The sequence below is a fragment of the Macrotis lagotis genome, chromosome 2, assembly GCF_037893015.1.
Source record: "Macrotis lagotis isolate mMagLag1 chromosome 2, bilby.v1.9.chrom.fasta, whole genome shotgun sequence".
In the NCBI taxonomy this organism is placed as follows: Eukaryota; Metazoa; Chordata; class Mammalia; order Peramelemorphia; family Peramelidae; genus Macrotis; species Macrotis lagotis.
The window spans coordinates 137,172,263-137,195,482 of record NC_133659.1 but is presented as its reverse complement, the minus strand read 5'-3'; the positions used below and the strand labels follow the sequence as shown (position 1 = coordinate 137,195,482).

The window sequence follows — 23,220 nt, the reverse complement described above, 5'->3', positions numbered from 1 at the left end:
CCCCCACCCACTGAATCCTTAAAAATTCTTTAAAACCTAACTAAAAAGTGAACTCCTTCAAGAAGTTGTTAATAGCCTGCTCTTTTTACTTTATCCACTTCTTTTATGCATATATAATATTACATTGTGTTAAATTAGTGGGTATGTGTTTGATTACTACCAGTATACTGTATTATCTACACTTTCCATTCTATCTAGCACTAAACTCTATAAAGTAAGCAATATATATTTTTAAATTGCTTTATTCTTTACTTTTCTTTAAACAGTCCTTCCTTTCTGTTGACTTCATTTGTAAAAATGGAACCAATCTTTCCTATTCCTATAATCTCACAGACACCTTTAATTCTTCTTTCCTATTCCTATAATCTCATAGACACCTTTAATTCTTCCTTTAACCTCCCCCAAGTTATCTACTTGGTTTCAAAGTCCTATTAGTTTTACCTCCAAAATACATCTTATATTTATCACTTCCTTTCCATTCCCATTATCATCTAATTCAGTACAGGCCCTTATTTTCTCTCATTTGGACTACTCACTCCTTTACACCCTTATATTCTACTAGTAATCTCTCCTCACTCAGTTCATTCTACTCTGTACTGCCAGAGAAAAGAATAGCCCTGAATTATGCCAGTCTCATTCTCAAAAGCCCTTTTTTCTCCACTGCCAAAATAAAGTCCAAATTCCCTTCCCCGGCATTCAAGTTTCTCATCTGATGTGTCAAACTACTGAACTATCTCTCTACTTTCAGAGCCAAACTCAGTCATCTTTTTCTTATTCTCTTCATCTCCTTACCTTCCATTCACTTTTTCAATTCCTAGCTTTATATTATGCTATTTAACTGAAACTGCTCTTTTCAAGGTTCACCAATAACCCCATAAATGCTCAATCCAAAGCCTTTTCTCAGTTCCCATTCTACTTGAGCTCTGCAGCTTTTAACATTTTCAGCCTTTCCAGTCACTTGGGTAATCTCTTTTATTTTTTATGACACTGTTCCCTCCTTCTTTTCTGACCATTCTGTCACTGAGTAGTTATCCTATGATGGCCTGCACCAAGCTTCCTTCTCTACTGTCTTTTTTCACTTTTCATCACCTGTTGTAATCTCCTTAGTTCACTTGTCATCTTCGAACAGATGACTCTCAAAATCTATATATGCAGCTTATACTTCTTATTCCAGCTCCACAGCTGACTGGTAGACATCTTCATGAACATGTTCTATATGTATCCTCTAATCAAGATGTTAAAAATGGAATTTTTATTTCTCCCCAGAACTCACCTATACATCCCTAGTTCTGTTAAAACTATCCCTTTTCTATCCCCTTTTTGGTCATCCAAGATTATTCTGAAGTCAGACCTGGCTCTTCTTGAAGGAAGGTGTTGCTTTTGGTCTTCTTTGTAACTCCATCACCCAACATAGTACTAGGCACAAATATTCAATAAATGTTTCTTGAGTGACTTATTTCTCTCCTCCAGCCTCCACGTCCAATTCATAGTCAGACTTATTGATTCTACCTCTAAATCATGTTTTATGTCCATTTCTTTCCCTTAGTTTACATAGTCACCACTCTAATTCACCACTTTGATCATTTTTTTGCCTAGAATAGTTCAACAATGTTAAAAATATATTGAAATCTTTTGTTTTTACATTATTCTTATTTCAATATATTTCCACCATTTCATTCTGATAGTTATTCCTTATTAAAAGAAATAATACATTTCAGTACAACTAACCAACACATCAAATCCAACATTATATTGAGTATTTTGCATTCACAGTATTAGTATTCAAACTGCAATATAACTAATAACTTACTAAGACAGGATTTGAACCTTCCCAACTCTATCCACTGCCTTTTTTTTTGGTGGTGCTGTTTTCTGTTTTCAATAAATTTTTATGGCTGTCATATATATATATATATATATATATATATATATATATATATATAAAACTATAATTTCCATCAGATAAATATACTTTTTAGAAGACAGCAAAAAATAAAGAAAAAATAAAGAATAAATGATACATAAATATATAAAACATCAAAAAAGCATGAAAAATATGTGAAATGTACAACACTTGTTAATTACTACCTCTGCAAAATGGTGAGAATATCTACTTATATCTCTTCTTTCAAACCATGCCTGTTCTTTATAATTTTGTAATATTCACTTTTGATTTTTTTGCAGTTGCTCTTTCTGTTAATATTGTTGTAATCATTGTATGTGTTGTTTCCTGGGCTTAGCTTACTTCTCTCTGCATAAGAAAATTTTGATCTTTCCATGTTCTGTATTTTCTGTATGCATCACATTCACTAATCCTCACAGCACAATGATATTCCATTATATTTACAGATCACAGTTTATTTTGCTTAGTATTATTTTTACAGGATTCAATTCTGATTATGTTGCTGTTGTTATTCTTTCCATTGACATTACAGTACTCATCGTACAAACTGTTTTCATGAAGGTGTCAGAATCAATTAAGAACTGGTGTTGGAAAAAGAATCAGAATCTTGCCTCAGATAGTGACTGTATAAATCACATGCAAAACACTTATCCTCTCAACCTTGGAATCCTCCTTTGTAAAACTGGAACAATGGCATGTATAATATTTCAGAAGGGTATGAATTTTAAAATGTTATATAAATATTAACTGTTATTATTTGATTTTTTAAAATATTCTAAATGTGAAGTTCTACATTTATCTCCTTTAAATTTCATCTTAATAGGTATGTCTCACAGTTCACTTTTCAAGTCTTCTGGAATCTTGATTTTGTCATTTAGTGTATTGGTTATTCCTCCAAGCCTTGTTAAAGTGAAAATTTGATAGGCATTTATTTATGCCTTTAATCATAGATAAAACATTAAATAGCAGAGGGTCAAATATTCCAGATTGAAAAATATGGGATAATATTTTACTGGGAAAGTAAGCCTGGGAAGGATGAGAGCATAAAAGCTAAATATATAATGAGAAAAAATTCAAAAAGGAGTAAAACAACCCAAAAAGTGGGCAGGGGAAGGGGAAAGTTTTCTAAAGAGGACACTATCAGTACAAATGGAATTCAACAATAGATTCTAAGAATTATGCAAGAAGGGGAGACAATCCAAGGAGTAGTATGAAAAAGTACAGTGGAACTCTCCTATACAACTCCTCCATCAAGAGCTAGAAGAAATTACATAACTGAGTCCCAAAAAGAAAATTCATGAAAAAATACAGTGGGTTATTTTTTTCCAGGGCAGGTCAGGACAAACAAGCCTATAGACTCTGAGAACAGAATCTAGCTAGGCAAGTTGAGCTAAGCATTAAGAGGGCCATAAATGAGCACTGAGGGAGAAGCAGCCTCACACCCACCAAGATGGTCTGACACTGTTCAAGGAGCAAGCTGAGATCCCAGTTGATGACTCTGTCATTCACTTCCCAGAACAATGCAACAGAGATCCAGAGTATACTGAGGAGGGGACTTGGGCCTTGGGATAGTTTCCAGAACTAGAAGCAATCTCTTGACTATATTCTGAGTAGGGAGCATGTATAGAAACAAGTAGCAGTTATATGTTCTGTCCTGGGAATGGGGAAGGGGCCTTTAATATAAATCTTAGTTTCTAGTTCAGTCTAAAGTAGACAGAGGAATAAACAGAATAGGAATCAGAGACCAAAGACTGACACCTTCATGAAAACAGTTTGTACAATGAGTACTGTAATGTCAATGGAAAGAATAACAACAGCAACATAATCAGAAATAAATCCTGTAAAAATAATACTAAGCAAAATAAACTGTGATCTGGAGTCTGGAGTTATGCAAATGAACCATCAGAGTTTTCCAGCTGGTTAAAAATTACTGAAAGCATCCATTGGTCTGGTAGAGTGCCACTGTTTGCTGAACTCTAAGTAAGGGTAAGTCAACAGAAATATTGCTCAGACACAAACCCAGGTCAAGTACTTAATTGAGCTCTATCCAAGAATAAATATGTTTAGGCAAAAAGGAAATAAAATTACCATGTTGTGCATAAAAAAACCACAGTGTCAACTAAAAAATTAACTGAAATAGTTAACTTTCTCAAGTTAGATGTAAAATAAACTCAATAATTAGTATTTCTAAAGATTATAAAAATAAAATCTAGCAGAAAGAGTTCATTTAGAAAAACTGCTGTTCAGACATTTCAGTCCTGTTCGACTCTATATGACTCCATTTGGGGTTTTCTTGGCAAAGATACTGGACTGGTTTGCCATTTTTCTCCTGCTCATTTTACAGATGAAACAGACAAAAAGGGTTAAGTGACTTGCCCAGGTACACATAGCTAGTAAGTGTGGCTGAATTTGAACTCAAGGCTTCCTGACTCCAGGTCCTTTACTCAATCCACTATGCCCCCTAGCTGTTCTTAAAATTCATACAGAAAATAAAACATATTTGGGCATCTATTAGTCAGGCATACAAATGAACTATAATACAAATGCAAAACTCTACCCAAAAAAAGTCATCCAAATAATTGGAAAAATATTAATTGTTCATGGGCAGGTCAAACTAATATGTTAAAAATGACAAACCTATGTAAATTACTTCCTTTATTCTGCGCCATACCAATCAAACTATCAGAAGATTCATTTGTAGAAAAATAACAAAATTCATTTGGAGAAACGAAAAAGCCAAGAATCTCAAAGAAAATTATTTTATATATTATGTATCATACACACACACACACGCGCACACACACACACACACACACACATATGTATAAATGTGTGTGTGTATATACTTTTTTTTAAAGGGAGAAGGAAGGGGGGGACAGCCAGATGGTGCAGTGGATAGAGCACAGGCCCTAGAATCAGGAGGACCTGAGTTCAAATCCAGCCTTACACACTTAAAAATTACTTAGTGGTGTGACCTTGGGGGGAGTCACTTAACCCCATTGCCTTGGGGAAAAACAGGGTGAGAAGAAAGTTCAGCAATACCAGTTCGAAAACAAATCAGCAAAATAATTTTGTACTGATTAAGAAACAGGGGAATAAATTAAATACACAACATACAGAAGTAAATGAGCACAGGAGCCTAGTATTTGATAAATCCCGAAATCCCAGCTACTATGATAGGAACTTACTCTCCTGGAAAGTAGAAAACTGGAAATAATTCTGACAAAAACTAGGTATTGATTTAAAATCTCATTCCAGGAATCATGCCTGGCCCAATAGGTCTTTAAGAACAGGATTCTTGACAAATACATTTAATCTAGTTAATCAAAGGCTCCACCTACTATGAGAAAAGAATGTACTATACTAGAATTCAGCATACACTGATCTGAAGATAACCCTAGGAAGTGGCAGTCCAGGCAAATCCTTCCTCAATTGAAGGCAACATGGCTAATATGTAAAAGAGCCTTGATGGATGGAACAGAGTTCTTCATGTACACTAATTCCTTAGATGATGGTTATAGGTCTAGCCAAGAGGCCTGGGTTTAGAAAGTACAATAGAAGTGGTCAGAACCTATGAAGTAATTTTGTTGATTCTCCCCACCATATATAGTTGTTTGTGGGGCATATACTAAACAAACAGGCTGAGGTCATTACTAGAGCCACAGAAATCAGGAGTAGGTCCAAGTAACCATTTGGGGTATACAGTCGTGATGTCATAATAAACTGTATCAACTGCCTTGCAGTACAAGAGTTTCATGTGTATCTAAATTAGTCTTTTGAGTCAAATTTCCTTATCTTCTTCATAAAAATTGTTTACCTTTTTTGTCTTAGAATTTTCCCATCTTGGGTTGAATTCTATAAAATTGTAAAGCAAGAGATTCTACTAATCTTTTCTTTGTCCTTTTCAAATTGGCTTTCTTAAAATAAAATATATATTTTTCTTTCTCTGTCAACAAGGCTAATGTGGACTTGTACTTTAGGCACAAGGCTACTTCATTTATCAGTTCCATCTTTTTGGAGAGAATCAAATCCAAGACAGCATTTCTCCTCACCTTGTCTTTCATTTTCTGAAACAATCAGGCCTCCTACTAGGAGAGAAAGGGAGGGCTAGCAGATATGCAGTTAATTGAAGTCCCTCATCATTTATTATATAAATTTTCAGTGGAAAGTTTATGCTCTATTCTCTGAACACGCATCTATTTTCTCCTTCTGTCTTAGTTATTTGTAAGATCTGTAGAAGTACTTAAATTGGCCCTCGAGGGCCTACATTCAACCCTAACATCCTTTGACTCCTACCTGTGTCTTTTAAATCTGTGATCCTTTGTGGTATCTGTTTCTACCCCTGCTGATCTTCACCCAGATGGTCTCCATCAAGCTTGCCATACCCTGATTCACAGATTTCTCGTATGAATCCAGCAAGGCAAATAATCTATGTAAAGCTTTTTTTCCCCTTCTATTCAAATATTTGATAAAGTTCAAATAGAAGCTATTTCAGGACAAGCCACTAAATGTACTTCATTCCATCCCTAGTTAATTCTGATTGCTATGAATAAGAATCAAATTTTGAAAGTTTTTCATAGCTTGGAGTTTGTTAAGTATTCAATATGGCAAAATCCATTAAAATACTTTAAAATTTGTACGTGTCAATCTTGTATTTGACAAATGTAAAGAATTATGCATTTGGAATAAGAATACAATATTTGATTTAAAAAATGTGAAGAGAACTGGAAAGCAATCTGGGAGAAATTGGGTATACAGCAATATCTTGAATCATTTACCAAGATGAGGTCAAAAGGAATATGTGACCCAGATATAGAAGGAGATATCATAAGAAAATCAGAAGGATATAGAAGATAATATTTATCAGGCTTATGGGACAGGAGAGGAATTTATGAATAAGAGATAGCATAGTGAGATATAAAAAGAATTATTTTAATTATATTATTTAAAAGATTTTTTTAACCAATAAAACCAATTTAGTCAAGATTAGAGGGGAAAGTAGAATACTGGAGGAAAAATTATAGTTTCTTGAATAAAGGTCAAATATCTCAACTATATAGAAAATGTCAAATATTTAAGAATATGAATCATTCCCCAACTGATAAATTGCCAAAGAATTACAACAGACTTTTTTAATGAGAAAAACAAATTAAAACAACTTTGAGATATCTATTATCTTACACCTGAAAGAAAATGACAAAGATGTGGAAAAATTTGGGACACTAATTCACTGTTGATAGAATCGTGAACCAATCCAACCATTTTGGAGAGCAATCTGGAATTAAGTCCAAATATTATCAAAGTGTATATAAATACCACTACTGGGTTGTTTGCCAAGATAATCAAAGAAAAGAACCCATACGTTCTAAAATATCTAGCAGTTCTCTTTGTGGCAGCAGAGCTGGAGATTTACAGGATGCCCATCTATTGCAGAATGTCTAAACAAATTTTGATATATGATTGTGATGGAATGCTGCTATGCTGTAAGAAACGCTGAGCTGGTTGATTTTAGAAAAACAAGAAAAGACACATGAAATAATGAAAAGTGAAATGTGAAGAACCAAGAGAACACTGTAACATGAACATGAATATTTTTTGAAAAATAACTGTGACTAAGCTAGTCTGCACACTACAAATATTCAAGTCAATTATAAAGGACCTAAGAAAGAAGATGCTACTTATTTCCAGAATAAAAGAACTGATGAATGACAAATGGTGGCCTTCTCTGGTGCAATGTGGGGAGGAAGAGAATAAGGGAGGGAGATGGTTCAGAACTTAAAATGTAACAAAAAATAAATTTGATCACAAAATTGTGAGTTTCTGAAGTTATGATCACTTGCTCTTTTTCTTTTCAGTTATCTGGTAGGTGCCAAATTTTTGTGAGCCTCAGAGATATGTTGCACAATTTCTACAGTTTCTTAAAACATCTGTATCAAGTAATAAGTCTAGGATCCTGAAGGACCACATTACTTGTATAATTACTGTTACCAATGACTTGGTCTTTAATCACTATGGATAAAAATCTTCCATTACTATATATGCAAATCTATGTCTCAGTCATTTGTTTCCTGCTACTTTCTTAATATAATATTGGTTGATTTTATTTGTAGGTTATTTATGGAAGACCTTTAAATTGTATCCCTAGATCTTAGCAATCTTATGGGTTCTATCCAATAAACAAATATTAACTTTATTCAGTAAGTTCTGTAAAGTAGAATACTGAGAAATAGCCTATGTGTCTGTTTCATTTCATCCTAATAAAGGATATGAGTTACCAGTTGGGCTTATTTAGTCCAATTGGTATTACAAATGTGTTTAACATGTTTTTCCCATTCAGTTTTGACTGAGGGATACCAGGAGGTCTCTAGTCATACATAAATAGTTATTTTATCTTCATTGTGTCTTGTCTGGAGAAAAGACAAATTGATTAAAATCCCCTTCATTCATTGGTTCTATTTGACCTAGAGAATCAAGCTCAGAACTTAATGCTGATTTCTCTGATGGACTTATAAAGAAAAAAAATAAAAAATCAGTCAGTTATTACTGACTGAGAGGTCAATTGGAATTTTTGGCATACACTATTTGCTCCAATATACTATTTTTTATTTAAATACTTGCAAAGTATAGGAAGCAATGGAGGCCCAAAAATGCAAATGCTTTTATAAATATATTTGTTTTTTTATTGCTGTTTAGATGTTCAGTTGTGTTCAAATCTTCATGACCACATACATGATAGTATGCCAGGTCCTTTGATATTCAATTACTGTTAGCCTATATCAGTATCATTAATATTAAACATAGTACTCTGTTATTCTCATTATAGAGGGTGTCTCCAAAGTCTTAGTGCAGTCTTAAAGCACGAAAGAGGCAGATTGATGATTCAGTGGATAGAAACCTTCATCTAGAATCAGGAAGACCTATATTCACACCCAGCTCAGTCTGGGCATGTCACTTAGCTTCTGTTTGCCTTAATCCACTGAGAAGTAATAGCAAACCATGCCAATATCTTTACCAAGAAAACCCAATGGACTATATAGTCCACACATTTGAACCTTTGGGGCACACCTATTTTGTTCTTCAGACATGTTGTTTTCTTATGTTTGTATAACTTTTGAGGGTATGTGTGACACCAGAAGTGAATACTTTATAGGAAGTATGAAGTTATAATTGGTTTATATAATTATTATTATTACTCTCATTTTCCTCATCTTATTTTTGGAAGAGTTAATAAATGAATGATCAAGGGACAAGATGCTAATTCATGGAGTGTTCTTTTATACATCATAATAAGAAGACTATTAGAAAGAGTAAGTCATTGCTTTTAGTAGCTGAACAAAATGACTGGCATATAAAATCATCAATCTTCCACTGGCATACAGAAATCTTCTTCAGGAAGTCCAAAAGAAGATGGATTGACGGGAACAATATTTACTTCATCCTGTTATCAAATGGTTTAGATTTTTTTCAGTTAGGTCTCTATTAAGAGCTTTTCATTTTATGCAGTTAACAGACTGTTCAGTATGACAGTATCTATTACAAATACTTTTCTTTAATTTTAATGGGTCAATTATAATTATTATTTTTTGTTAGTTTACTATCATTTTCTCAGCGTTTAATGAGATTTGGGTAGAAACAGTGCAGGGATAAGTCACTATCCTAATATTCCTTCATATTTGATTTTATAGATCAAACACAATTGAATAAATTAACTGCTTTTTTGTAGTTTAACAAAAATAAATAAAAAAACAAGCTATAAAAAGGTTCACTGAAAATATCCTCAGTAGAATTCTAATCAAATATAGGGGAGGAAGGACGAAAGGAACCTTATCCTATCCTAACACAATTTTGATACTCTTACCTTTAAAACCTTTTAGTCCAATTGATTAGGAAATTATGAGAATTTTAGAATAATGTTCTTAAGGTTTTAATGAGTCAATTGTATGTCTGAATATTTGTGGAAAATAATTCAATCTATGATAACAATCTAGTTCCAAGACAGTTGATTAAGTTCTCCAAGATCTTTTGAAGTCAAAATTTGTAGAATGAAGATTTGCCATCTTTCAGACCATGAAAGAAAGGAAACTAATGTATAATTCTAGCCACTAAGATACATCTTGTGAGCTAATAGGCACTAAATTTTTACAGTCTTCAAGAGTGGGTGGCACAATTTTAATCCTTTCCTTTGTGTAATCTACTAGGTTGCATTAATTTCTAGTGGCAATGACCTGGTATAGAAGTGTAATCATAAATCCCTCCACTTTTACAAAGTCAAATAACTCATTTCTTATGTTTGGAGGCATTCAGAAATAAATGATCAGGGTATAAGAAGCTAATCCATGTAGTGTTCTTTTATATTCCATAATCAGTGGACTATTAGATAAAAAGGAAAAATTATTGCTTTTGGTAGTTGAACAAAATAATTGGTATATAAAATCATCTAGTTTGGTCAATTCATTTCTATCTATTGAGCCATCCCAAACTTCAATCTCAAGCATGATTTTTTTAAACCAGTTCACTTCCCAAATTCTGAATTCCTAAAAGTTTTCTGATTTTGTCCTATAACTTACTACCTCTTTGCCTATTAACTCTTTTTGGAATACCAATTCTCTCTAACCAAATACTGTCTATCCATAAAGATCTAACTCAATATTTATATGAACTCTTTTTTTCCTGGGCTTTCTCCTGCCTTAACTGATCCTTTCCCCTTCAGAACTCCTTGTACATATATTATAGAGCTTATCACTTTTTACCTTTTAATTGTCTGTATACATTTTATCTCTTCTAGTAGATTTATTAAGTTACTGAGGTTAGATATGTCATATTCATCTCTGTATCATCCATGTTATAGTATTAATAATTTAGTGATAGGCACTTAGAAAGTGTTGATGAATGTATAGATTTTTCTACTGCTAATTCCTTTCAATCTGTGGATTTGGAGAATGCAGAAGATAGGTTATCAAATCAAGGTCTTTTTTTTCTTTTGTAGAGGAAAAAAGAATAATGTATTACTATAAAGCAGAATAACACATACATTAACTACACCCTTTTCAAGTATAGCCCAAACCAGATTAAAATGTAATTGGAGAAAATTTAATAAAATAAATAAAAATGCAATAAAATGTAAGTGACATTACATTTTAAAAACTAAATCAATTATGTGGCCCATAAGTATCCTTATGAATGGATTTCTATTTGTATTTGATAGCATTGCTACAGACTACACTATATAGTTAGAGGATTTCAGAATTCTCCTACTATATATAAAGTATTTCTGATCAACTATTCAAGTAAATTATGTCTTTGTTTATAATAGTTTTTTCCCCTAAAGTGAGTAATGGAGAACACACAAGATGATGAAGGAAATGAAGTATATTCATAAAAAGGCTTAATTGTTCTATATATTTAATTTTTATTTATTTTCTTTTACTTTACATATTTTAAATTAAATATACCAATACCGACTATAAAAACCAAGTGATTACCATTTTCTCTCTTTTCAAGTGGAAAATCTGTTCAATTAAACCATTTTGTGTTACTGTCATATAGTAAAGATATAGATCTAAAGTTCATCTAAATAGTAAAGAGCTGCTGTCCTATATTTTTTTAATAAATATAAAAATGCCAATATCATACAAACATAAATGTTAACCATGTTTCTTTAACTCACCTCTCCTCCATTAACATACTCCATCACAAAACATAAACGATCTTTTGTCTGGAAGGAATATTTCAAGGACTTTAAAAGAAAAAAAAAAAAAGAAAAAAATGCTCATTATATAGACCCACAATGTCATCCTAAGTATGAAATACCTAAAAAAGAAAAAGTTATTACCAATGGAATGGACATTAATACTTCATTAATATCATATCTTAAGTAGTCAGATGAGATTTTATAAGAAATCTGGATTAATTATTTTTAGCTCAGCAATGCATTATTTATAGAAAAAAGATCTTTATTTTTAAACTTATGATAATCTAAAAATTAAAAATAAAGCTTACAATTATAATAAGCACTTCTGAATCTACTGTACAATAAATATGAAACTAGTTTTTGAGTTTTTGGATAGTCTTGAGGGACCCCAAAATTTTCAAACATGCTATATGCAACTTCTACTTTCACTTTATTCCAGTTGAGACAAGTTCTCTTAGGGGATATTTAAATCTTTTGAGTATGATTTTTAATGTCCTTGATATCACTTCTCCCCTCTAAAATTCCAACTAACTGAATCCAGTATAGTATACTAGTACAACAAGAATATTGTCCATTCAAAGAATTTTGTTGTAAAATATATCTTTACTTCAATCTTATTTTGCTGTAATCTACATGAACAGAACTCAAATACATAGTTCTAGAAATATAGGGAGTAAAACCCCCTTTGCAGGATTTTGCTTCAGATAAACCAAAGAATACCAAATGTCATTTTTTGGAAACAATCTCAAGTTTCAGTGTGCCTATCAAGGCATAAGCAGGACTTCATGACAGACTCAAGTGATTATCAAAGGGAGTCAAGGAGTAAAGTTGAGGGACTCATTAATTTATTTCAAAGGGATAGTTAAGTCACACAGACACAGATACACATATACTCCACACGTACATCCTTCACAGTTTTATCCTTTTATGATTATAGTTCTACATCATTACTAGTTTTTATCTATAAGACACTCCTCTAAGTTGTATATTCCTATAATGTTATTTTAAAGTGATATTTATCAAGGATTTGTAGATTACAATCTTGCTTTCAAATTAGAGTGGACTTCTGATTTATGGTTTTCTTATTGACCACCTTTCAAAGTCACAAATGTTTACTCTTTGGTATTCTAAAAATAGGGATCAGAAAGAAATCTCAATATGCTAATATAACTCTGGAAACACAAATCAAAATATATACAAATTGATAAAGTCGTGTGAATTCACTATCGTGGAGAATAACCTAGAAGTGAAACTCTTTCCACCAATTGTAGACTTGCAAGAAGTTTATAGCTATTAGTCTTGGGCTGCTTGGAGAACTTAAGCGATTTAATAAAGGTCAAACAGTACATAGGTAATCTGTGGCAATGCTGGAATCTAAGTCTACTTTCCTATTTATTGGTGCCTCTTATTTAGAGATTATAAAATGGAAGCCTACCTACATGATTACTTGCTGAGTATGTTGTAGAAGGGATCCACATATTTAGAAGTAAGGTTAAACAACATGATTTCTAAAGTTCCTTTCAAATGTGGGATTCCATAATTATCTAAATGATGTTGAAACTTCAAAAAATTATGAGTTCTTTCTCAATCACTTTAAGCAAATAAAATTAATAAAGTAAACAAAAGATAACTCAATTTTTTTCTTTATGGGTTAGAGACTAGAATAATCAACAAAACAAAATTTTAAGGCAAAAAGAAAAATCCTTTATTGTTTCAGGTTACTTACTGTTAAAAAGGGATGCCTAGTGTTTTTTAATACTCTGCTTTCTGTTAGAGTATGGGCCACTTCATCCTGGAAAAGAAAAGGGCAAATCTTTAAGATAACATGAGTATTAAGAATGAAATTTTAACAAGTCTCTAGATCATAAAGTTAAATTCAGAGAAGAAAAAAAGATGTTAAAAGGTCATGCTTCATTTTTTTTTTTTTGATGATGGTAATGATGAGGAGCCTAATCACTATGGGAATTCAAACAGCTACAAGATGATTAAACATAGTTAATTCTATATCAAAACACAAATATAAAATTGATTATCAAATCCTTTTCCTATGTCTCATTCCCATATATTTTCATGCTATGAAGCAGATTGTTGTTTAAATAAAAGGCTTTATTTCAGTAGATCCCATGACGGGATTTGTCCATAAATATTTAGAAAAGCATATAAGGAACAGCTTAGACATGAATATATTTTTTTAAAACTCAGTAATTTGTCTTTTGAAATAAAGGCTATTGAAAATATATTTTAAGGGCATAAACAAGGATCACATTTTTTCCATTATGAATAATAAATTATATAGCTATGGATAGATATAGATACATATAAGTATATATATATATATATATATATATATATATATATATATATATATATATATATGTATGTATTTATTTATTTTTTAGGGGTTTTTTTTTGCAAGGCAATGGGGTTAAGTGGCTTGCCCAAGGCCACACAGCTAGGTAATTATTAAGTGTCTAAGGCCGAATTTGAACTCAGGTACTCCTGACTCCAGGGTTGGTGCTCTATCCACTGCCACTGTGTCACCTAGCTGCCCCAGTATGTATATATGTAAACATAAATATGTATATATAATAATTTTATCTACTTTGAATATGAGACATAGTTTTCAAGTATCAAACACAAAATGTTTCCTTTGAGTTAATCGTTCACATACTAAGAATATTCTTCCCTAAAAATTCTTAGTATCTAATCTGTGCCATGACAGTAAATTGTAAGAGTTGAAATGTCTTCAAGATAAGATACATCATATTATAAGGTTTCAAAAATAGCATTTTTAGCACCACCTTTATGCATAAAAGCAACAATAATAACAGCAACAACAAAAACCAAAACCCAACTACTGAATTTTTTTTAGTTTTTTCTAGGCAATGGGATTAAGTGGCTTGCCCAAGGCCACACAGTTAGGTAATTATTAAGTGTCTGAGGTCAAATTTGAACTCAGGGACTCCTGACTCCATGGCTGGTGCTCTATCCACTGTGCCATCTAGCCACCCCTCAACTACTGAAATTATAATAGCATTTTAAGATTCTTGTGCTGGCATATTCCTAGGCAGAGTTCTTATGAATTAAGTTTTTTGATACTGTCAAAAATCACATTAAGACTATAGGCAATGGGGGCGGCTAGGTGGCGAAGTGCATAGAGCATCAGCCCTGGAGTCAGGAGTACCTGGGTTCAAATCCTATCTCAGACACTTAATAATTACCTAGCTGTGTGGCCTTGGGCAAGCCACTTAAACCCCACTTGCCTTGCAAAAAAAAAAAAGACTATAGGCAATATTTATTTCATAGTCAACACCAGAGGAACATGTGGAACATTGAAATATTTACATATATAAAAGTATTTTTAAAAATTAGTACTCTTTATATACCAGGAAAATATAGGTGCCCTAAGAAGCTCAGCAAGCTTGGAGTACCTTCACTCCTGGATGATGTGGCAAATTTTGTCTGAAAAACAGTAGTGTTCACCCTAATTCTTATTATCACTGAATCAAGACTCTATAACTAATCCAAACATATTTAAATTCAAACAACTCAAAATACATAGAAGAAAATGTTGAGATAACAGGGTGCAAGCTGATTGAATATAAAAAAGTACTAGATCAGGGGTAAGAAGAAGACCTAATTTCAAGTCTATTCTGTCAATACTTAAAGTCCATGAGCAATCCATTTAACTTGTCTGGGTCTCAATAATTTCTCATTTATAAACAGGAGTTGGATTGGAATACCTCAAAGGTCTTTTTTAATTCCAAATCTATTATACAAATAAAGATGCTGTGTTTCAATAACAAGTTTCTTTTTCAGAAACTTTATAGCCAGAGTTAAAAAAAAAAGCTAAATTACACCATAAAACATAAATGAGATATCAGAACAAGATATCATGTAAAAATCATGCAATACTAATTTCTGTCATATATGCCAGAAAATTTATAACATATGTTTGGGGAATGAGGAGATCATTTCAGGAAGGAGAAGAAAAGAATTGACATCAGTAAGGAAGAATAGACAGAGTGGGAGGGACACCATTTGCTAGAAACTGTCCTCAGAGCAACCTGTAAGACTCAGCTTTCCACAGCTTCCATTCAATGTGCTTATTCTTTTCAAATGAGCAGGACTACTGATTAAGGGAAAGAATGTTTTTTTCTTTTTTAGGTTTTTGCAGGGGTTAAGTGGCTTGCCCAAGGCTACACAACTAGGTAATTATTAAGTGTCTGAGGCTGGATTTGAACTCAGGTATTCCTGACTCCAGGGCTGGTGCTCTATCCACTGCTGCCACCTACCCGCCCCAAGAATGTTTTTTCTGATCTGCCCTGAGAAACCAAAAAAAAAAAAAAAAAAAATAAGATCAGGTTTATTTTTTTTTATAATTACGAAGGAGAAAGCCCACTCCCATCCATATAACTTGTCTTCATTTAAAATGTGAAAGTCTTTCCACAACTAAAGACAAAAAGGTTAAATCTGAGGTCAAAAAAGTTAAAAATCTGAGTGAGAGGATTATGGTTTTGAAAGAATTCACTTCAGAATGTTCTAACATTAATTCAGATTTATACAAGGCATCAGTAAGTATTTTTTACTCAAATTAATCATTGTTAATAATACTCTTAAGCCTGTATCATTCACTAGTCTAAGATTTTTCCCTGTTCTGATAGAGAAAAGTTAAAAAGAGAAAGCTAGGAATTTCCATAAAACTAATAAAAGCTTGAAGTAGGGAGAATGAATGAATTCAGGAGAATGTCAGTGAAGAAAGAGGAACTGCAGACAAATACTAACTCTGAAGACAGGATTTAGATCTCGAAGAGACTTAAGAAACCATAATCCAAACAGATAATTTTATAGATGAAAAAAATAAGACCAGAGAGTCAATCAGACTAGAATCCAGATCTCCTAAAAGAACACACCATATGAAAGAGAACCCTCTTAGTTATACACAGGGTATATTCCATTTATCATCAATGATTCATGAAAAAAGGGAAATCTATGTACTTGTCAAATCAATAATCATTTAAGTATTTATAATGGGTACTGTGACTGGAAACACAAAGAGAGGTGAGAAATAGATCTTGCTCTAAAACAGTTTACAGTCTAATGGGAGAAATAACCCAAAGAAAGTGAGAAGCGGTGTGAAGAGAAGCAAGGGACAGGATAGTTGAAAATGATGCCCTGGATACCATTCTTTACTGGTAGAGGAACTAGCTCTCCAACATCCACCCTCTACCCTATCTGTTGGGAGCCAGGGTCTCTAAGCTGTTTGACACAGTCGTGGCAAAAAGACTCAGGGCAGTCACACTGCCTGATGGAACAACATTTCCTTCTTCAATATATATAGGGATTCCATGTATACCCATATTTATAGGTTTATTATTGATTGCAAAACTTACTCATCCTAATAGTGGAATGACTATAAAAGAAGGATTTCAGAGAAATTCCTTGAATAAAACAGATTGTGAACTCTGTTTAAATTTAACAGGACTGCCTCTCCCTAAGACATACAAAAGGCTTCAGCATTATGAAATCTTTGGAAGACACAGCACTGGGAGTTCCAGGGAGATGTCAGAATATATATAGGGAAACCAGATACAAGATGGGTCAGATAGAATTCCAGGGAAATTAACAGTTTTGCCCCCCTTATCATACACAGGAATATATGATAAAGATGATGAGAGAATAGTTAGTATAGGTAACCAATATGTGAACTCTAACAACCTTAGTTTACTGGCAAAGAATAAGAAGTCATAGAAACCGTAGCATCTACCAACAAGGGCTGAAAGGAAAATTTAGTTATTGAAGGAGTTAACGGACAGGTGGACAAGCATAGCTACCGTCACTATAGGTTGTTAAGGGAGCATATCGAAAACATTACATATGCGGTACAAAAACATAGAAGCATTCCATTAAACAAATTATATCAAAGATTATTCTAAGGAATGTTCTGTTTAATCAATAACTACTATGCAGCAACAAACTAGGCAACAGGCAGGTTGAGGTCATCATGGTCTGAGCAGGGACAAGAAAATTAATTACATGATTGATAATCACACTTGTAACCACTACATGATCAAACTTGTAACCATATGAACTATGTGATTAATGATGAAAATTGTATACTTTTGTATACAATTTTTATAGTCTTAGAATCATATGAAACAAGGAAATGATTTTAGTTTGCTTGTTTCATATGATTCTAAGACTATAAAAATAAATCTAAGCAGCTGACAGTCAGTCAACCTGCTCCTGCCTTTACCCACTTGTTGACTCAACTCATTTCACCGACTCTATCCCTCCTGTAAAGTTCCAAGGACCCCGCGGAGGCTGGACCCCTGCACCTATCAAAGTAGAGGGAGGCATAGGTCCCTGGGCAAGGAGATATAAAAGAGGGATATGTACCAAAATTGATATATTCTTACAAGATGATGAGTTTCTGGAAATTAAATAGAATTTTATGTTTAGGTCTTTGAAGGTTAAGTGGAGGATGGAAGGGAGAGACCAGAGACAAGGGAGAGACTTTTGACCAACCACAAAGATTTTTGGGTTTTTTTTTTAAGGTTTTTGCAAGGCAAATGGAGTTAAGTGGCTTGCCCAAGGCCACACAACTAGGTAATTATTAAATGTCTGAGGCCAGATTTGAACTCAGGTACTCCTGACTCCAGGGCTGGTGCTTTATCCGCTGCGCCACCTAGCCACCCTGCAAATGGCTTGATTTCAAAGCCCACTTTCTTGTGTTCTTTGCTGGGGAAATATATCAGAGATTCCTGGGAAGATTGGCCCAGGTTTGGAACCAAGAGTGATTAAAATATTCTGGAAGTAAAACCGCAGTAAAGGGGTGATTTCCAGGGTGGCAAAGATGGCCAGAACCACCCTGGACTGGCTGAGAAGTCCTACATGTGGGAGAGCTATCCCAAAGGAGAGGCCAGAAGATGTAAGGGTGCCCCTAGGAGGGGGATTTGGGTTCCCTCTCTAGGTTTGGGGGGCAAGGGAGCCATGTGGCCACTAGCTGGAAGGAAGGAAGGACAGAAGGCAGGCGACTGGCTCCAGTGCTGTGTGAGTGAGTTTGAATGTTCCTTCGGAAGTGTGTGTTATTTGTTCTACGTCCTGCCTTGTGTAAGTGTCTGTTTTAGGCATTTCTGGGTCTGAGGACCCAGCTTAAGTTTTAAAAGAGGGCTAGCTGGGAGTTAGGCCCAGGAGTTTCAGAAGGTGGGGAAGAAGAAGTAGTGTGCAGTGGCCCCCATGTGAAAATCAACCCTTCCCTCACTGAGCCAGTGGCAGCTGTGCTAAGTGTGTAGAGTTAAGGGAAGGGAGGGGGATTCTTAAAGAGAAAAAGCTGTGGTTTGGGGAGAGCTGAAAAGAGTTTAAGAAAAGAAAGAATCTTTAAGGGAAAGATTGAGAGGTTATAGGAGGGAAGATTTTTTTTTTTATCCTTATGAGTGTCTGGGAAAGATTCCATGCTTTCTCCCTGGGGTGGGAGAAGGGGGTAGTGGGTTGGACATATGATGGTATTGTTCCCCATCTGCCATCTTGTTAAGATTTGAACCCTAGATTGAGTCTACCTAAGTTAGACAGGAGAGCTAAAGCTTAAGCCTTAAAGGGAAAGAAACCCCTCCACAGGTGGGATATGTGATTGGGAAAGAAAAAATATATAAGATCCAGGGGTTAAGAGACTCCTTTAATGAAAGGAAACCACATTTAATGAAAGGAAACCACATTTAATGAATATCTACTAGCCACTTGGCCTGAGTGATGACTCACTGCTTCTAAAGTTTCTGAACTAGAGTTTTGGGAAGCATTCTGAGGGTTTTAAAAGAGAGATACTAGTGTTGTAACATTCTGACAAAATTTGTACAGAATGGGAGGAATTAAATAACCTAGATTGTTAAATTAGTTTGTGATTAAACTATTTTAACACTACTGCAACTTTTGCTACAAGTTAAGTGGTTTGGGATTTTAATAAACTTTATTATAAACACCTTTAGGTTAAAGAAAAGTGGTATTGTGTTACTAAGAAAAGAAATACCTGTGTTATCAGGGATGTTTACTTTTTTCTTTTGGAAAAAAGCTCTAATTAATGTTAAGCCTAATAATGCTAATAATGGTATTTTTATTTTGGATAGAGCTTTTAGAATGAGAGTGCTGGATTCTCTGTATAAGGTACTCTAAAGTTTTTCTCAAATTAAATAGTTGGGAGGGGCTGCTAGGTGGTACAGGGGATAGAGCACCAGCCCTGGAGTCAGGAATACCTACTTGAGTTCAGATCTGACCTCAGACACTTAATAATTACCTAGTTGTGTGGTCTTGGGCAAGCCACTTAACCCCATTTGTCTTGCAAAAAAAAAAAAAACCTAAAAAAAAGAACTAAACAGTTGGGAAGTTTAGTTGTAATTACAATGGGGTTTTAAATGTGGGATTGGATTGGATTCTGAGAATTTGGGTAAAAGAGACAAAAGTGTAAAGATCATGGGATCTTCATTGTTCTAAGAGAAATGAGATGTTTAAATAGGAATCTTATGATTAATGTATATTATAAATGTATATTTAATTTAAAAGAAGTCAAGAATGTGGACTTCTCTCTTGGTAACTGCAGACAGCTGATGGGACAAAAATGTTCTGGAAGTAAAACCGCAGTAAAACCGCTCTGAGCAAATTGCAATTGTGAGTCCTATTTATTGTAAGGTAACTTATTGATGAATAAGATGTTCTTATCAGTTATGTGATATTCTTTTGCAACTGCAAAGAGATTATATTTGCAATATTTAGTTATCTATTGTGAATGTTATTTAAATACTGTATTGTTAAAGCCTGGGATTAATGTGTGATTGCTCTGAAGGGCAATAAGAAAAATATGAAAAAGTATGACCCCTCCTGGGATAGATCTATGGGTTCATGAATAACATAATAATGGAAGGATTGCTTTATACAATCTAGTAATTTGTGTGTTACTCTGTCACTCTTATTGCTATTCTGTACATCGAAATTAATAATGCATGTTGGAAATTTAAAGCTACCTAAGTTGTTCTAATGGTTTTAAAGAATTCTGAAAAGTATTTCTGAAAAGTATGCTAGGGGGCAGCTAGGTGGTGCAGTGAATAGAGCACCTGCCTTGAAGGTAGGAGACTTGAGTTCAAATTAGGCCTCACTTAATCATTATCTGGACAAGTCACTTATTGGGTGGCATTATTATATCTACATGAGGCTGTATATCCTATCTAGGGAGTGAGTCCTATCTCTGATTTAGACAACGGGGTATTAGTAAAGGTGAGAGGAGAGTCTAGCTGGCAAAAGTCAAAGCCCAGTCTTTTGGCTAACTGTTGGATTTTCGATAGTTCACAGCAATTTAAGAATTGGCCTTGGGTGAAGGTAGCCATGGGTCTGCCCTAGATTCTGAGTCCCTGGTCAGAGGTGCACTGTGGCACAGAATTCTGATCCAGAGGAGAGAGATGCCACTGGCACGTGACTGAGTCAGTTCAGGGTGACTGTTGGTTTATAACTGACTGGCCAGCATATTGGCCTGAGCAATAGTGTCCAGAAGCAGGGGTGTGTGTGTGTGTGTGTGTGTGTGTGTGTATGCATGCATGCAGGACTGTACAACTTAAGAGATAGGTGGCCTCAGACTCATGAGATTAATAGTACCTGGATCCTTTGTAAAGTTGTGCAAACTGGGGGGCATTTGTTAATGGAAATTTTTATGCGTTAGTATGAACTTGCAAGGAAAGTATTGAAATGGCCATTTGCGAGAAAAATAACTTAAGGAACATCACTAGGTATTTAGCTGTTCTTGGGGTTGATCCAATGGCATAAAGTCAGGAATTTAGTTTAATAAATTTTGGAGTCAGGAAGACCTTTCTAAAGACATTGGTATAAAAACTTGCAGTGGAAGGAGGTACAGCAACTTTGTAACTTTGTACTATTCTCATGATGATGATATGGCCTATTTAAGAAGGCCTCTTGGAAGTAAAGAGGAACAGTATTATCCATTTGTTGGAAACTATATTCCTGGAAGACCAACTAGCACTAGAGGGACATTACTGGATTTGTAGGACTACTGCCTACACCCAGTTGTTCAAAGAGTTGGTCAGGGAGTTGTTATCTAGACTTAAGGGCCTACTACCTGGGCACAGGATGAAATTGGAGCTATGGGACTCTAAGCCATAGTGGAAAAATTACCAATCACACAGCTAAGGCCTTGGACTTACTGACTGATCAAGCTGATAGAAGGGAATTATTCAACATAGATTGGTATTAGTCTACCTTTGGCATGAAGGAGACAGGTAAACTGAAGTTATCAAATTGTTTAAAGATAGATGACAATAGGAAGGTGGTAAAGGAGATAACCAGGGATGTCAGGAACTTGGCACATGTGCCAGTCAGTACCTCTTTGGATGAATGGGTTTACTGGTTCAGTGTAAAAACAGTTATTAGGTATCTTACTATTGGCCCTAAGTGGGATAATCCTATTAGCCATGTGTTTCCCATTAATAATGAGATTGTTAATAATTAATCCCATTAATAATTCAAATAGTACAAAATTCTATCAGCAAATTAGAACTGGTATATGGCTCTAATATTGAAGAGGTAAAAATACTGATAGAAAAAGTCAGAACCAGTGTATCAATTATATTTGTGACCACAGCCTATGATTGGCATGAATGGGACAGGAACAAAGTCTTTCCAAGTGCATAAAAGAACTTGTATGTTGGGATTTCCCCACTTTTCTCTCCCACCATGAGAGAGGTATGCCATTTTGTTAAGATGTCTTAATAAAAGCCATTTTAATCACTCTGGACTAAGTATTCTCGAGCCATTTATAACATCACCAAGGGAATAATATAGAAAGTGAGGAGAAAAGAGCCTTGGAGGGCACTTCAAGTTAGTGGGTGCAATTCAGATTATGATGTAGCAAAGAAAACTGAGAAAAAGCAGTGAGAAAAATAAAAAGCTTTTGAGAACAGTGATAAGAAAACCTAGAGAACAAAGAATATCAAGAAGACAGTGAGCAACAGTATCAAATGCAACACAGAAGTGAAAAGGAAGAGAATTAAGAAAAGGTCATAGATTTAGCAACCACAAAATTATTATTAGCTTTGGAGAAAGTAATTTTAATTGAATGATGAGTTCAGAAACCAGGATGCAAAGAATTAAGGAAAATTGTTCTTCATTTCAAAAAGGACCAAGGACACACAGGGTGATGCTGAGTCATGAATGAACTTGATTTAAATGAGGTAGAGTTGCACAAAGGCTTTCCTCTCAAGTCATCCAAGTCCAATATATTGACAAAATTTCCAGGTCATTGGAACAAATTGTTCTCTGCTCATTCTGCCAAGGGAAGCCTTCACATTCATGGGGTAGGCATTCCCCCAATTTACCAATGAGTTTAAGTCCTATGAGTTACCCTCCATCTGGTTTAACCTGTCTGCCAAAGTGGTTTATTGGGGTGTAAACACTGAAATTGTTAAAGCCTCAAGAGGTGAAAGTATTTATGAGCAGCCCTTAAAAGGCTGGGCAAAAACTTTACATCAGAGGTACTATTCCTCCCTGAATACCCCATCCATATGCCCCAGAACAGAGTTAGAAGAAAAAGAAAAGGAACTACCAAGAGAATGAGAGATTTAAGATGATAGTT

The 23,220-nt window shown here is 34.3% G+C and overlaps 1 protein-coding gene across 8 annotated transcripts in view; it reads right to left on the bottom strand.

The window, feature by feature from the left end:
- Positions 1–23,220, bottom strand: part of AKT3 (AKT serine/threonine kinase 3) — a 412,039-nt gene that overhangs the window by 108,434 nt on the left and 280,385 nt on the right. For all 8 annotated transcript variants that reach the window (XR_012475745.1, XM_074222894.1, XM_074222895.1 and 5 more), the window contains 2 exons: positions 13,321–13,386; positions 11,571–11,639 (listed from right to left, as the gene is read on the bottom strand). Coding sequence is in view for 7 of the 8 variants with exons in the window: in XM_074222894.1 (XP_074078995.1) it covers positions 11,571–11,639; positions 13,321–13,386 (135 nt within the window). In the remaining variant the exon portion in view is untranslated. The remainder of the gene's footprint in view (positions 1–11,570; positions 11,640–13,320; positions 13,387–23,220) is intronic.